The sequence below is a fragment of the Aotus nancymaae genome, unplaced genomic scaffold, assembly GCF_030222135.1.
Source record: "Aotus nancymaae isolate 86718 unplaced genomic scaffold, 86718_ANA_hifiasm-v0.15.2.pri h1tg000079l, whole genome shotgun sequence".
In the NCBI taxonomy this organism is placed as follows: domain Eukaryota; kingdom Metazoa; phylum Chordata; class Mammalia; order Primates; family Aotidae; genus Aotus; species Aotus nancymaae.
Window position 1 is genome coordinate 22,766,010 of NW_026988494.1, and position 17,495 is coordinate 22,783,504.

General features: G+C 37.5%; 1 protein-coding gene across 1 annotated transcript in view; it reads left to right on the forward strand.

Moving 5' to 3' along the window:
• The window catches only part of ADAM28 (ADAM metallopeptidase domain 28), a 67,086-nt gene extending 60,419 nt beyond the window's left edge, over nucleotides 1-6,667 (forward strand). The window contains exons 19-24 of the mRNA XM_021665131.2: nucleotides 1,592-1,700; nucleotides 2,962-3,040; nucleotides 3,680-3,745; nucleotides 4,540-4,602; nucleotides 5,802-5,864; nucleotides 6,418-6,667. Coding sequence (XP_021520806.2) covers nucleotides 1,592-1,700; nucleotides 2,962-3,040; nucleotides 3,680-3,745; nucleotides 4,540-4,602; nucleotides 5,802-5,864; nucleotides 6,418-6,438 — 401 coding nt within the window. The 3' untranslated portion in view covers nucleotides 6,439-6,667. The remainder of the gene's footprint in view (nucleotides 1-1,591; nucleotides 1,701-2,961; nucleotides 3,041-3,679; nucleotides 3,746-4,539; nucleotides 4,603-5,801; nucleotides 5,865-6,417) is intronic.
• Nucleotides 6,668-17,495: the final 10,828 nt, after the last annotated feature.

The following is a 17,495-nucleotide window of genomic DNA, read 5'->3' on the forward strand; positions in this document are numbered from 1 at the left end:
AGGAAGTACAGAGGGTTGCCATATACCCGGCCTGCACAGGTTCCCTGACAGTCACAATCCCCCACTCCTGTGGAGTATTTGTTGAGTGCAAATACTCCACAAACCTACATTAACACATCATTATCACCCTAAGTCCACAGTTTCCATTAGGGTTTGCTATTGGTTCATTCTCATTTCTTTCTGCATTTCTGAACTTCTGTGTAGGATCACTTTCTTTTCTCTCTCTCTAGGTTCTTGCCCACTCACTAATCTCTACAGAGTAATTTTATCTAACTTTTAAGTGCTTTTTTATTTTAAGGAAGCTTTTGTTTGCAAATAATTCAATGATTATTTTTAACGGGAGGGTTGGTCTTGGTTTCCTAGTCCACCATTACCAGAAACAAGAAGAGGCTGCACTTACTCTTCAGTGATTTCTGTCTTCACCTGCAAACCTTACTGTTTGTTGTACTTCCATCTGTCCTATGTCCCAACTTTAGCTCCAGACTATGTCTTCTCAAGTTCAGGGTGTTTCTGAAGTACTGCCAAGTCCCATTTATTTCCTCTGCTAAAATATCATTCTTCGAAAATAGTTGCACTTCTGACATTAGTGCAACCAAGTGTATATTTTTCATTCTGAAGGTATCTACACTGTAACAGAATGCTTCACTGTTTGATTTTCCTTTGACTTTTTGGATAGGAATTTTATGGAATGTGGAGAGTAGTGAATGTTTGAACTGAAGTCATCGTCTTACCTAGAATTCTGCTTCTGATGTGCCTATATCTGCATGTGTGTGTGTGTGCTCACACTTGTGAACTTTTCTTGCATTAATACAAAAATTAATCTTGCTATTGGTTTGCTGATTTTAGTAATGAGAGTGGTAACTGTTGGCACTGCTCTTCAATCTTTTACTTCCTGTTCTCTTGTGGTTTCAGATTATTGTAAGAGAAATGAACACTTGAGATAGCAAAAGACTGAAGTTTTTGCATTCATTATTTAAATTCATCAATAAAAGAAAAAGCACCACAGGGCCCCAGGAATATTTGTTCAAACCATTTCCTCATTCTTGAGGTCACGTAACTTTCTTTCTGTCCGTATTAATTCCATTGTGGACCAACATCAGTGAAACACTCAATTATTTGTCTATCAATTCTCTTAATCATACCTCAGCTTCTTTTTTTCTACTAACAAGAATATATCTTCCAAGTTTTAGTTTCTTTTTCTGTTTTATTTCAAGACTGCTTCTCAAAATATTTTATTTCTTCCTTGTCATCTTCCTTACTGTATATTCTCTTCTATTCCCCCAGCTCATTTTCCAGTTGTTAACAAACAATATCCCTTCTAAGTGTTCTCAATATTATGATTTTTTTTTACTTATTTCATGTTAAATATTTCCTATAGATTTTATGTATATTTCTTCTCTCTAAATATTAATATAATAATGCTGATCAAAATACATTTTCATTTTACTGGCTATGGGAGGTTTTCCAGGGAATGTATATTCATTAGAGAAAAGGGTAGCTGGAATATGTGCTAAGTAAAGAAACAAGGACTAGCGTGATGGGCAGATGTGTGTTTCTGCAGTCCTCAGTGGGCCCCTGTTCTCTGCTGCAGACTTCTCCATTGTGGTTGGCGTGCTGTTCCCAGTGGCAGTCATTTGTTTGGTGGTTGCTATAGTAATCCGGCACCAGAGCTCCAGAGAAAAGCAGAAGAAAGATCAGAGGTGACCCTTTATCTTATATTGCTGTAGAGACTCTCTGACCCCTTTTTTACTTAAAATTCAAGGGTATAACCTACCCTTTCCAAGTGAATTTTGGTTTACTTCTAATATTCAGAAATACATGCATATACAGTCTTTTTGGACCAGAAGCCGGGTTTCTTTTTAACTGAGATATCCTTCATAGCAAGAAATGGGTTTTTTTCTTCTGTTAGCCATTGTATTTATATTTAACAATAAGAGTGATATGAACTCTCATTTTGACTGATTTTTGAATTTACTATAAGAATATCTAGAATTAATTGATCACTATATGATAAGCACTGTGCTAAGCCCCACACCATTTTTTTTCTTTTTATTTTTTTGAGATGGAGTTTCCCTCTGTGGCCCAGGCTGGAGTGCAATGGCAGGATCTCAGCTCACTGCAACCTCCACCTCCCGGGTTCAAGTACTTCCCCTACCTCAGCTCTCTGAGTAGCTGGAATTACAGGCACGTGCCACCACGCCTGGCTAATTTTTGTATTTTTGGTAGAGACAGAGTTTCACCATTTTGGCTAAGCTGGTCTCGAACCCCTGACCTCAAATGATCCACCCGCCTCGGCCTCCCAAAGTGCTGGGATTACACGCATGAGCCACCACACCAACCCTGTGCTAAGCATTTTATATCTTCTTATCTCATTTAAACTTCTCAAGAACTTCAAAGTGGTTATTAGTAGTTTCATTTCACATATGAAAAGGGTTTTATATTAATCCTTACACAATTTTGCAAGGCTATGAATTTCACATTTTGACAGAAGTGGAAACGGGCTCAGAGAGGTTATCAAACATGCTTTCAGTCATGCAGAGTAAGTGGAGGAGCCTGGGTTGATCTTACACACATGATTCTACCACAACAGTGTTTTGTTTTTGTTTTTGTTTTTTATGGATTTTTAAAGACTGATTTATTCACCTATGAGTTTCTTTTAATATGGAATGAATAAGATATTAATAAAACAACATAATTTAGATAAAGATTTGGATTCAACACTATCATTTTTAGAAATCAGGGTTCTATAGAGAACAAAAAGAAAATTACATGTACTGATTATGAATTACAAGACAATGAAGGAGGCTGACAGGGAAGTAAAGGCTGAAAAATGACCCAGGGAGCAGATAAAAGACAAGAAGGACACAGTGGGAAAAGGAAGCTGGGAATCTCGTACTGAGTTTCCCTGTCATGCTGAAGGAGCTGCTAAGTCAATTGACGTAATGTGTTTGTCTATTACAGGCCACTATCTACCACTGGGACCAGATCACACAAACAGAAGAGGAAACCCCAGAGAGTAAAGGCCGTCCAACCCCAAGAGGTGAATTATAGTTTGGACTGTGATTACCATGGCCCCATTTTGCGTTTCTCTCACACTCTTAGACCACCTACCTATCATTTCTACCCAGCAGCGTTTTGCAATTACACATTCAGAAAAGTCTCCATTGCCTTTTGTTAAATGCAAAACAGAGTCCCTAAAATGCAGAGGCTACTTTGCTGGGGTTCATGAAATGCAAACAGAATAAAGAGAACAAAGAAGGCAGAAAGACGTCTGTCTGTCTTTGTCTCTGTCTGTCTCTCTCACACACACACATTCCCTCTTGCTCTCCGATTCTAGGTTATTTCTTTGCAAATTGCCCAGTAGATACAAAAATATGTATGCCTGTATAATACATATAATATGTAGAGCCCTAATGTCCTACTCATGTCCTGTAAATATAAAGATTTTAGCTGATGTTAGTTAACGATAATAACACTGGTAATAATTTACTGATGAAAACTTTTCATTATCGCTCTGGAAAATACTTCTGTAGCATATACCAGCTGCACCACTGTGATTCTAACTGGTCTCTTGGTGTCAGCTTAGTTCCAAGCTTCCATTCCTTAAAAAGACTGCTTACTTAAAAACTGTGCCTATGAAACTAATGGTTCATTTTGAAATATTCATTCTTCTTTTTAGATGAGTTGGATGAAGGCCCATGTGTATGATCTGCCATTAGAAGGCAATGAGCCCCCAGCGTCTTTTGTGAGTTAGCAACCTCTCTTAAATGTCACCCTAGTTCAATCTCCAGGAAATATGGGTGAAAGTCATAGTCAACAATGCTCCATTATTTCTTCAGGACAATATTGAAATTTACGTGAATATTAATATAAAATACAAATTCTTCTGCAAAACTTGAAAATATAAAATGTGAACATGTATGTTACTCCATGCCAACTTAGGACAAGAGAACCAATCTACTTAATAGGGTACCACTGCTGTTTTCATCGGCTCAGGCTGCTGTAACTAAATCAGCATAGACTGGGTGACTTAGATATTTAGTTCTCATATTCTGGAGACTGGGAAGTCCAAGTTCAAGGAGCTGGCTGAGCCAGTGTTTGGTGAGGCTGCCTTCTGTCTTGTAGACAGCTGCCTTTTCATTGTATCCTCACATATCAGAGAACGTCTCTCTTGTGCCTCTTCTCATGAGGGCATTAATCCTATTATGAGAGCTGCACCCTCACCACCTCATTACTTCCAAAAGGCCCTACCTCCAAATACCATCATTCTGGGGATTAGGTTTTCAACATATGAAATTGTGGGGTGATGCAAACATACGGTTTACAGTTATCATCTTCATCACATATCTGTTGGCATTGGACTTCTGTCTCAATTGTGTGTGTGCAACTAAATGAAAGCAAGTGAATGCATACGTTTAAAATATTGTCATAGGTAGGGTCGTGGCTTATCCATTTCTGAAAATGATTTAAGCCTTTTCTTTATGCACACCTATTTTCAGGACTCTATTTTTGCATTTAATTTTTTTATCCTTTTCCTAGCTAATTACAAAGCCAGATTTTCCACCACCACCGATTCCTGCACCTATATCATCTTCTTTCCTTGTAAGTATCAGATGGTCACTGGTGATTTTTTAAGTATCTCTTCTGCTCATTGTAAGTACTGTCTCCCAATCCATGGGTTATTTATCAGGATGGGTGCTTTTGAGGTTAACTTGAGATATCATAGCACATTTGCCCCAGGGATATCTAAAAAAGCAAAGCCTACTTACTATGTATAAATTAGCATAGGTTTTCCTTTTTTATTAGAAAAAATAGTGTTACTGTTACATAATTATTGAGAAATGATAAATATCTCTGCTGGGTGAGGTAAATGGCTCCTTCAAAGATTCATTTCTAGATGCTTAGGAGGAGATAAAATTTTATTATGTGATAATTAACTTTATATATATTGTAGATAGAATAAGACCTATTATTAGTCAGTTTTCTGTAGGAGGTAGGGTATGAAAAATAGGTCAGATAGAGGCAAATCTGCAATAAAAATCAGGTGCTCATGAAGTAAGAAGTACAGGACATTCAGTCATTAAAAGGCTCCTGAGTATGTTTCTTGTGCTTGGTATTCTGCTGTGGGTAAATGAGCAAGACCTAAATTTCAGTTCCTTTTTTTTTTCCCAAAAAATTTCACATTTTAGTGAGAAATTAAGTGATATAAAAATGGAGCCCTTAGGCCAGGCATGGTGGCTCATGCCTGAAATCTCAGCACCTTAGGAGGCTGAGGCTGGCAGATCACCTGAGGTCAGGAGTTCGAGACCAGCTTGACCAACATGGGGAAACCCTGTCTCTACTAAAAATACAAAATTAGCCAGGTGTGGTGGCATATGCCTATAATCCCTGCTACTTGGGAGGCTGAGGCAGGAGAATCATTTGAACCCAGGAAGTGGAGGTTGTGGCGAGCTGAGATCGTACCACTGCATGCCAGCCTGGGCAACAGGAGTGAAACTCTGTCTCAAAAAAAAAAAAAAAAAAGGATCCCTTAATTCCTCTATTATTTGTAGTATCACCCAAGATGAGTGACACTAACAAGAAAAATATGGTGAGGAGAAAGTCAACAGGTTCAAAGTAGTTAAAGTAGGATGAATATTCACTGACTGAAAGTTGGAATTTGAACTGGACCCTGAAAGTTGGGTAGAATTTAAATGAGTGAAAAAGAGGTAAGGAATAATTTCATTGAAGAAATAACTATAGCTAAGATGGGACAAGCATAGCATTCTAATGACATGCCATTGTTTTTATAATTAATGTAGAATAAAGACACAAAAGCACTTCCCTCTACTGTTTTCAAGGATAATCCAATGTCTACACCAAAGGTAAGAGATCTATAGACAAACTATTATATTCTTGTATTATAATTTCCTGCTATCAAGGAGAGAAGGCCCACCATGTCTTTTTAGAAGAAATTTACAAATAATAGTATCTGCATGATTTGGAGATGAGCTGACATTAATGTCTTACTTCTGAGTATGGCCAATAACTAAAAAGAGGGAAATTAGAAGGGTCTCTCAGCTAGAAAGTTATGTAGACACCACTATTATCTATTTTCTCAGAAATATTCCCCAAGGATGAATATGAGAAGAAATCTCCCATAGAATAATAAGTATAGTATTCTGTAACTCTTCTCCTGGTTCCCTACCTTCTCCCTATTATTCTAATTACCAGATAAATATTTACGTCTTAGTGTGGTGTTTTTCTCACTCCCTTCCTATCCTCTTGCATTTCCACTTCTTCATTTTTGCTCAATCAAATAACCTATGAAATAGAAACTGTGACTTCACATAATTTCTTCATAGTTCAAAGTTTCATAATAGAGAATATCTAAATTTTTGCAGGAAGTTGATCATTTAAAAGTTCTATCTTTTTTAGGGCTCAAATCCAAAAGCATGAAGTAACAACTAGCAAGAACTCATGGCCAAATTATCAACTTGGAAAACTGGAAAATCTGAATGACAGAGATATATACTTATTTCTCACTAGTATTGCTCTTGACTCAAGGAGGTTAACATTTTCTGATTCATGTTATACTTTGAAGAGACTGAAGAAAATTTTCAAGAGTGACATATGCCTGAGAACCTTTGCATGAATTTAAAATTTCAATTATCCATACTTATAAGAAGGAAGATGATTATAAAGAAATATCTCTGAAGTTAAATTATTTAATAGGAATTGACTCATTCTCTAATGAAAACAAAATACATCACATTAATCTTGGAGGAATAAGAGAAAAATTGTACATCCATTATTAAATGAGTAGCAACATCCTGATCATTTTAACCATTAACTTGTCAAATTAGAATCTCAGTTAAGAAAATGATGTAAACATTGTGTGTTGTGCATTTCTTTCTTACATTAGCTTCTGAAATCATTATTGGCTATATCATTTGAAGTTTTCTACAATTCAGTACAACTATGAATTTAAAAATGTTTTATCATATATATTTGTGTAATTACTGGCATGGTTAAAGTGGTGTTCACTTTCTAAATTGAGAAAATTTTAGTTAAATTAATAAAATAAACCAGAGGTTTCAAACTGGTAAGCTGCAGGGCATGTTTGGACTGCAAATGTATTTTATTTGGTCTGAATGATACTGGACACATAGTACTTTCAAATGTTTTGAATGTATTGCTAATATTTACAAATTGAGAGATATTGCATAAACATCCAGATTCCCAGCTTTGTCGGATGTAATCAAACAGTAATCCGACTCTTTTTCAACAAGAGAATCACATTGCCTATATCAACCATCAGCTTAGTTGATAGGTAATGTAGCAAACACTATGGGTTGCCAGCAAAATAACCCCCTTCTTCCTGGCTTTTAGAACCCTAATTTTGTTCAGCTGCTCACTTATAGGAAAGAATATCCTAACTTCATCTCGTCGTTAAAATCCTATCCATTTAAGTCAATTATAATAACCTCATTTTCCCACACTAGTGGTTGCCTTGGAGATGATTTTATAATCCTCCCCCTTTTTTTCCCAGAAAGATGAGAAAGGAGTTATGTCAAGACATTGCTGGAAAATTTTTCCTCATCCTTTTTTCTGGATATGGGCATCTGAATACTCTATCTGGTACTGCTGCACTCCACACTGCGATTAGGAAGGCTGAAGAAGATACAGCACAAAGAAGAAAAGAATAAAACCTGACCTTTCAATGATGTCATTGATCTGGTAGATTAATGACAGCTGGAGTTACCTCACACTTTCATAGTACTCCTTGTTATATGAGCCATTAATTTTCCTTGTTGTTTAAGCCATTTTGAGTTAAATTTTCTTTCCCTTTAAACAGAGATCATCTTAACTAGTAAAGTAGCTATTTCTGTAATCAGGGAACATGCTTTAGTTTAACATCACAGGTACAGATTTTCTTGTATGTGTCTGCTTCACCCATTTCCATCACTTAACTGGTCCCCACAGGCCTGTCTCTTCATGAGAAACTTTATGGTTCATTTACCCTTGCAGTATGAGGTTCTAGATGAGCTCACTCTGGCCTCAAAGGTGAAGCTCAATCCTCAGGAAATCCAGAGTCCACTGTTCAAATCACTGTTAAGGCTAGAGCCTTTCTTTCCATGTGGCATTTGCACAAGAAGACATTAGGTCATTAGTCGGACATAGCACAACAACTTAAAATGTATAGCATTAACTGCCCTGTGAGGTTTTGGAAGACCCTCTCCTGAACCAGAAATAAATCCCTATTTCCTGGAAAGCTATTATGTACTTGTGACCAATTCACGAAAACTTTTTGCTTGTTTTTTTAATTTTAGTATCTGTCCCCAGTAACAGATTCGCCTTTATCAGTTTTTATACTGATGGAATGAAAATCTTAAACCTATGATTCTTCAACTAGCCAAGTACCACAACCTAAGCAAAAATAAACCATACACTCTCAAGCAGTGGCATATGAACATTCCTGCGAGTTCCAATGATGTCAGTAGGTCCCTGATGCAGGAACATCATAATTCTTATATGAAGAGAAATAACTGCAATACAATGAAAGGGAAACCATTATTTTATCATAGGACTTTGAACCCAAGTCCTACAAAGTTTCCCTTTGAGCTGAACTGCAGAGGAGTTTAGAACAGACTTTGGTTTCACAATACTGTTTCCACACTTACATCTGCAACTTTCTAACTTTATGAGAATTCCACCTATTTGACATGTAACCACCTCAGATATGCCACCAAACCTGCTTTTTTAATCACGATTTTTGCCTTCTCTGCTTTTTTAAAACAGTGAAATTATTAGGTTAAATTATGTTCTTATCCAGTTACTCTGAGATAACATAGTGTTGTCTAGATACTTATTACACCTCACCAAATTACTGCTTTTATATGGGCTTTGGGAATAGTTTTAGCTTTTTATAAAATAATGAAGTATGCATGAAAAAGAAAGCAAATTTTAGTTGGTTGCAAACTGAGGATATGGAGAGGATTATTAATATTTTATTATTCACATTGGAAGTAATGACTACTATGTGGTGAAAAATTGAAGGTGGCCTCTTGCCAGCAGCCAGTAAGAGGAGGGGCCCCCTGAGTTCATCAACCCTCAAGGAATTGACATCTGCCAACAACTACTGAATAAGCTTGGAAGTAGATTCTTTCCCAGTTGAATCTTGACTGCAGCCTTGTGAGACACCCTGAAGTACAGGATACAGCTAAATTTTGTCCAGATTTCACACCTACAGAAACTATATTATAATAAATATGTGTTTTAAGTTGCTACGGTTTAGAGGTATTTGTTATGCAGCAATAGACAGTTGATACAAAGAAGTAGAGAACAAACATTTTGTATTAGTCCATTTTCACACTGCTAGAGAATACCACCTGAAACTGGGTAATTTATAAAGAAAGGAGATTTAACTGACTCAGAGTTCCATGTGGCTGGGGAGGCCTCAGGAAACTTACAATAACGGCGAAAGAGGAAGCAAGAACATCTTACATGGTGGACGGCATGAGAGTGTGTGTGAAGAAGGAACTGTCAAACACTCACAAAACCATCAGATCTGTCATGACAACAGCATGGGGGAAGCTGCCCCCAGTCGCCTCCCACCAGATCCCTCCCTCAACATGTGGGGATTATAGGGATTACAAAATGAGATTTGGGGAGTTGGACACAGATCCAGACTGTATGTTTCAAATGCTCCAGACAGGTTTAGGTAAAACTAACAATTATATTTAATAGACTTTCATCATTGCAAAACATTTCTTCCTTTCCTTCTCTGTGTTCCTAGTCTCTTCCATTCATTCTTTTTTTTTTTTTTTTTTTTTTTTTTTTTTTTGAGACAGAGTCTCCCTCTGTTGCCCAGGCTAGAGTGCAGCAGCACTATCTCAGCTTACTGCAACCTCCACCTCCCCCAGATTGAGGCAATTTTCCTGTCTCTGCCTCCCAAGTAGCTGGAATTACAGGCACACGCCACCATGCCCGGCTAATTTTGTTCTCTCTTCTTTACAGGCACTGACTATTGGCTTTAAATCTCATAGCCAGTATTCTCATTTATCAGATTCTCACTTTCATGTATTTCCTTGGTATTTTGGATAATTCCTTAAGTTTATCTTCCAAATTACTGCTTTTTATGTTCTGTACTAGCAGTCTTCTCTTTACTCATTTCAAAGCATTTTATAGTTGTTTCTCCTGTTTGCTTAATAACATTTTCTTCTTTCCTATCAGTGTAATTTTATAAAGGCTAACCAATTCACTGTTTTTAACTTCCATTTCCAGATCTCATTTTAAAAATTAAATTAACAAAGCAAACTTTATTACTGCTTCCCACAGAAATACATCCTTTCTTAGCCACCTGACTAGTATGTTCCCCGTCTTTCAAAGACACCATTATTTCAGAAGTGTTACATTGCTATTTTTCAGTTGGTGCATCTAGTGTTATTAATATCAGGCTTTTAAAATCCTCTCATTATATGTCTTTGCCCATATAATCTATCCCTTGAGATTAAGCTAAATAATTTGCCAACACTAGCATCTGGATGTAATATGGAAATGGCTGGGGTGATGAGCAAGTCTTGCATATTCTTTTCTGCTCAAATTTGTTCTCTCTCCAATTTGGTCTATCAGGGCCAAGCCAGGAGTGGCACAGCTCTGCTGGAGATACTGAGATCCACCTTGTCAGGGAAGATTCCAACTCCAGGGAAAGCACCTCTAACAAAACCTGTAGCCACATTGGCACATCTGCCCTTGAATCCACCTTGTCTCTTTTGCTGCTTCCAGAAAAAGACCTTCCCTTGACAATGTTAGACACTTTTTAGTAACTAGGTCTTGGTGCCCAACACTAATACAATATCACTAATACTGTTAATAGTATGCCGAACAAATAATATTGTAGACTGGATAAAGAAAATGTGGCACATATACACTGTGGAATACTACGCAGCCATAAAAAAGGATGAATTCATGTCCTTTGCAGGGACATGGATGAAGCTGGAAACCATCATCTCAGCAAATTGACACAAGAACAGAAAACCAAACACCACATGTTCTCACTCACAAGTGGGTGCTGAACAATGAGAACACATGGACACAGGGAGGGGTACATCACACACCAGGGCCTGTCAGGGGTGGGGGACTAGGGGAGGGATAGCAGTGGTGAAGGGATTAGGGTTGGATAGCATTAGGAGAAATACCTAATGTAGATGACAGGGTGATGGATGCAATAAACCACCATGACACGTGTATACCTATGCAACATACTTGCACGTTCTGTACGTGTAACCCAGAACTTAAAGTATAATAAATTTTAAAAAATTTCTAAGCATGAAGATTATGGTATATAATTTATTGTGAAGGCAACTTCTTGTGAGCATTATGCTCTTTATCTCCCTTACCTCACGTTAAAGTCCATATTCTTAGGATATATCTGACATCTCAAATATTAAATGACTAAGTCATTTATGTTGCTCCCACCTCACACAAAGTTAAAACTATTTGTTACTTTAAATAGTTTGACAATGTTATTTTAAAATCTGGACAAATCACAAATATAAAATAATTAATTTCCTTCTGTAAAAAGACGTATGCTTGGCCAGGCACCATGGCTCATGCCTGTAATCCCAGCACTTTGTGAGGCTGAGGAGGGTGGATGACAAGGTCAGGAGTTCGAGACCACCCTAGCCAAGATGGTGAAACTGCATCTGTACTAAAAATACAAAAATTAGCAAGGCATGGTGGCAGGTGCCTGTAATCCCCACTACTTGGGAGGCTGAGGGAGGAGAATCACTTGAATCTGGGAGGCGGAAGTTGCAGTGAGCCAAGATCGTGCCACACTCTAACCTGGGCGACAGAGCAAGACTCTGTTCCAAAAAAAAAAAAAATATGTATGCATGCTTAATGTGGAAAAGTTGGGAAACAAGAGAAAGTACTAAGAAAAACTTTTCCTATCTTATTCACCAAGTATGATTTATATTAACACTCAGGAATATGACTTTTTTCTGCCTCATATATAATTTAAATATTAATATTTATGCTATTTTTATTACTTTTAATTTTACTAATATTGAAATCTGTAAGATAGTATTGATGGCTGCATAATAATGTATTTTATAAATAATACTTAATATCTGATTCAACAATGAAGTCATTTTTCAAAAATGTTTATGGCTAAACAACACAGTGATGAACAATGGTGTATAAACCATCTTCAGGCAGTTCTCTGTATCACAGTTTGGATTCCTGGGCAACAGAATTGGAGATGGATTTTAGCATGCAGGAAGTTTATAAGGGGGTGCTTTCAGATCAGGCCCACCATTTATTTAATGGAATGGGAGGAAGCAGAATTAGGCAGGAGGAGTTGGGAATAATGCTGCCTCAAAGATGGCTTTAGCTGGTCCACCCAGTCCTGAGCCCTGAACCTGGGCAATCCTTTAGAATGAAGTCAACTTGAGACGAAGGGGAAAAGGTTTCATCCCTCATGTCAACTAGTCACAGGTACAGGTCACTCTCAAAAGAGATGTGACTTTGGGCAAGATGACTTTATTTAGTGAAAGCATTTTCCATTTAGTCAAAGTTGATGGCTGTCTGCAGGCGGCATTGCCAACAATTGGGGGATAAGTTCTGTGCTTAATGGGGATCTGTGCAGCCAAAAACAAGGTCTTCTGTTTTGTTTGTTTTTGAGTCTGGGACTCACTGTGTTGCTCAGGCTGGTCTCCAGCTCCGAGACTCAATCAATCCTCCTGCCTCAGGCCTCTCAAGTCACTGAGATTACAGGTGGGATCCACCACACCCAAGGTCTATTACGTCTACTTATTTCCTTTGGATAGTACTCTAAATGTTGGATAGCTCCCTAAAAGTTTTCCAACTTTTTTGCTATACTTTGCAAAAATTTTTCTCTAGTAGGCTCATATGAATTTAAATATCTGTTAGTAATTTATGAAAGTGTTTCTGCATAGGCATTCTCATTCTTAATATCTGCCTGTCTTTAACACCTTTCCTTGCTTAGAGGATTCCCACATTGTGTATCTTGGTGGAGATATAGCTCCTTTGCTATTTACAGCAGCAACTGGAAATATTATGCATGTTCTTACCAGACTCTTATTTTTTTCTGGAGACAGGATTTTACTCTGTTGCCCCAGGTTGGAGTATAGTGGCATGATCTTGGCTCACTGTGACTGAAAACCCCTGAGCTCAAGCAATACTCCCACCTCAGCCTCCAAAGTAACTGGAACCATAGGCATGTGCCACTACACTCTGCTGATTTTTATATTTATTGTAGAGAAGGGGTCTTGCCATGTTGCCCAGGCTGGTCTCGAACTCCTGGGTTCAAGTGATCTGCCTGCCTTTGATTCCCAAAATGCTGGGATTCCAGGCATGAGCCACTGCACCTGGCGAAGCCTCTTTTGCACCAATGACATAATTATGGACAAGGATCTACCTTTCAGCTGCACCATCCCAGAATTTTGAATCAGAAGTATGTAATATAAAGGAGAATTGTCTTTGGTGATGCAGGATGCTATAGTAAGGGTGAGTTCCTCAAGAAGTCTTCAGCCTGGGGCCAGTTGCTGATTCAAAGCTGGTCTACTGCAAATGGTGTCATCAGTGTCAGCTGAGTGATGGTGTCAAGAGTGAGACAGTCATTCTGCATTAATTATTCAGCTCCATGATATGGAATTCCTAATTGCACTGCTACCAAGTTTGGTTCTCCAGTCCTCATTCTGAATCCTTCTTTTTTTAACCCAAATATTATATTTTATTGTGGAAAATATATATAATATTAAATTTACCATTTTAACCTATCTTAAGTACACAATTCGGTGATCTAAGTACATCCACTATTACTTATGATGGATGGCTGTGCAACCACCACTACTACCATCTATTTCCAGGACTCATTCATCATTCTAAATAGAAACTCTATACCCATTAAACAGTAATTCCTCGTTACATTTTTCCCTCAACCTCTGGTAATCTCTATTCCACTTCCTGCCTCTGAATTTGCCTATTTTAGGTAGCTCCTATCAATGGAATTATTCAGTATTTTTCCTTTTATGTGTCTGAAGTATTTCACTTGGCATAATGTTTTCAAGTTTCATCCATGTTGTAGCAAGTATCAGAATTTCATTTATTTTAAGGCTAAATAACCTAATAGTCTTTTAATATATTATTTTCTCGTTGAGATGGCTGAAATCATCTCCAGCCATCTCAACTAGAAAATAAAATATTAAAAGATTATTGCTCACTTTGCTCCATGTTGTCATTCAAATTAAAATTGTTTTTCTCCTTCTTTATATTTTTAATTTACCCTTTTTTGATGGCAAATCTATTTTAAAATTTATAACTATACATACTTTATTCCTAGTATTTTAGAACTTCATTTAAATCAGAGTTATTGCCATTCTCTTCTTAGTGAGAAACACATCCAAAGTTGCTTTCTTGGGCTTAGTTGACCAAGCACAGGCATGGGTTCAATGTTGAAATCTTAGCTGTGCAATCCTGATGGGAACCACAATTTAAGGAAGTTCAGAAATTTATCTAAATGAAAAATAAAATGATGATAATATGACTAGAGATAACTGTTTGCTCCTGATGTCCCAATAGCTTTTTAGAAAGAAGGCATCAGCTGCTGAACTGCAGAAGTTGTTGTATTTCTCAGAGGAAACTTCAATTCACAGGCTAAGTGCTGTGTCTCAGCAATAACTCTTTTCCCTTGTAAATCAATGTGTGTGGCCAAATTGGCCTGGATCTCTCTAACTGCTGTGGAGTAGCTCTCTGAGATTCATGCATCTCCTGAGACATGTTGTAACTATAATTGAAATGGAGCATGCAGGAGCCAGTTCCTGGCAAGACTCTGTTAGTTCTTTCGTGCCCATGGCAGGGCTGAGCAGATTCACTGGAAAGCTGCAGTCTCAAATGGGGAATAAAGGGAACAAAAATGTAGCAGAAATATTAAGACAAAAGAATAAGAGGTAGAAAAGTCAGTTTATGGTGTGGGAGGGTAAGCCACACACAGAAGTGAAAGCGTAGACAGTCCTCTTTGCTCTGCCAAAAGCTAGTTCTTTAGCCTGATGCAAGTAATTTCAATCATTTTAACATCTGTATATTTACTCATCTATAAAATGAAATTAACAATGTATGACTTGCCAATATCCAAAGAGGATTTTCTAAGAAACATGTAAGGGCAGCATGAAAATAAAAAGAGAAAAGAGGGAAATGGCCATCGTCTAGAAAAGTAGGTAACATGCATGCATCAGTGCCTACCTGAAGGAGGACTCTATTGTTGAGTTTATCAGCACTGAGACCCTCTCTGAACAGGCTATTGTGTTATATATCATTGAGCAGAAAGTAAGGTTTGGGGAAAGAATTACTTACTGTTAGTACATATTTCACTGGTAAGTTTTTTTATTTTCATTTTTTTTCTTTTTGAGACAAGGTCTCGCTCTGTTGCCCAGGCTGAAGTGCAGGAGCATGATCACGACTCGCTGCAGCCTCAACCTTCTGGGCTCAAGTGATCCTTTCACCTCAGCCTCCTGAGTAGCTGGGACTGTGGGCATGCACCATGACGCCTGGCTAATTTTTAAATGTCTTTTAAAGACAGAGTCTTCCTGTGTTTCCCAAGCTGGTCTCAAGTTCCTGCACTAAAACCATTCTCCTGTCTCAGCCCCCACAAAGTGCCGAGATTACAGGCGTGAGCTGTTGTGCCCAGCCAAGTCTTTGTTTTCCTTGGTCTTTTATTCTTCCTCTGAGGTGTTTTAGAGTTTTCTCCATAATCCTGTTTGATTTTCTCATCTTATATTAAGTTGAATCTCAGTCAGAACTTCCAGGCCAAATCAAATACCATCCTAGATTTGAGACTGCATTGTGCAAAGACCTTGGATTCATATTTTGGGCAAATTAACATGCACTGAATTCACACAGCTTTTAGAAAAAATAAAATCACAGCCAATTACAAATTTGATTATTTTCCAAAGTAAGAATATCAAAAGGTAATAACGAAAGTACACAGGAGCACGTTCTGACTTACGTTGTTTGTGTGTATTTGTGTTTTTATGTGTGCATGTATCATTTCACTTAATATTTACAACAATCTTGTGTATGAATCTTTCTTCCTTCCACACAACCACACCGCCTATGGCAAAATACTTTTGCACAGAGAGGCACATTTAATACTATAGTATTAAGTATGAGAATTCTACTTTATCTCCAGCAACAAATTCTTCTAGGTAATGTTTCCAGTGAAAATATATCTGAAGTTGCAGTCAAATCTACATTTTTATTTCTAACTTTTATTTTCACTTCAGTGCAAGATGTGCAGGTTCGTTACATAGGTAAGTAAACACATGCCATGGTGGTTTGCTGCAGAGATCATCCCATAACCCAGGTATTAAGCTCAGCATCTATTAGCTATTCTTTCTGATCCTTTCCTCCTCCCAACCCCCTCTGAAAGGCCCCAGTGTTTGTTGTTCCCCTACATATGTCCATGTGTTCTCATGATTTAGCTCCCACTTATAAGTGACAATATGCTACACTTGGCTTTCTGTTTCTGCGTTAGTTTGCTAAAGATAATGGCCTCCAGTTCCATCCGTTTCTCTGTGAAAGACATGATTTCATTCTTTTTTATGGCTGCATAGTATTCCGCGGTGCTTATGTGCCACATTTTCTTTATCCAGTCTATCACTGATGGGTATTTGGGTTGATTCCATGTCTTTGCTATTGTGAACAGTGTTGTAATTAACATATATGTGCATGCATCTTTATAATGATTTATATTTTGGGGGGTATATACTTAGTAATGAGATTCCTGGGTCAAATGGTATTTCTGCCTCTAGGTCTCTGAGGAATTTCCACACTGTATTTCACAATGGACTAATTTACACTCCCCACAACCATGTAAAATTGTTCTTTTTTTCTCCACAACCTCACCATCACCTGTAGTTTACTTTTTAATAGCCATTCTGATGTAATCAAGGGGCATAAGATTTGACTGCCCCTGAAAATCAGTTCTCATTTTTCCCTATTCTTGTTACTAGTGATTAGCAGAGAGCCTGGAAAATGGTAAGACTTCAATAAATCAACTAACAAAATTTTTCCATCAGAATTCTGAGTTGAATGCATTGTGTAATTTACACTTATCTGGTCGTTTTCTTTAATTCTGTAATACTAACATTTACAAAGTCTCCATTTACTAAGTGGACACTGGAGCTACAAAGATTAACCTCTTTCTCTGCTGTCCAAGGATTCACATCCTAGTTCTAGAGACTCACATAAATATAAAAATAATCACTGACATAAAGCTAAACTGCTAAAATATGAGTACAAGGAAGCAGAGGAAATATTTATCAAGAGAGGGCATGAGAAATATTTATCAAGAGAGGGCAGCTTATAAGACCTATAAAGGAAAAAGAGAAAAGAAAATCTTCTAGAAAATAATGGGGTTAAATAATAGCCTTGCAGTCATAATTCCAGAAGGACCATGACATGTTCAGGAAACTACAAGCAGATCATCAAGA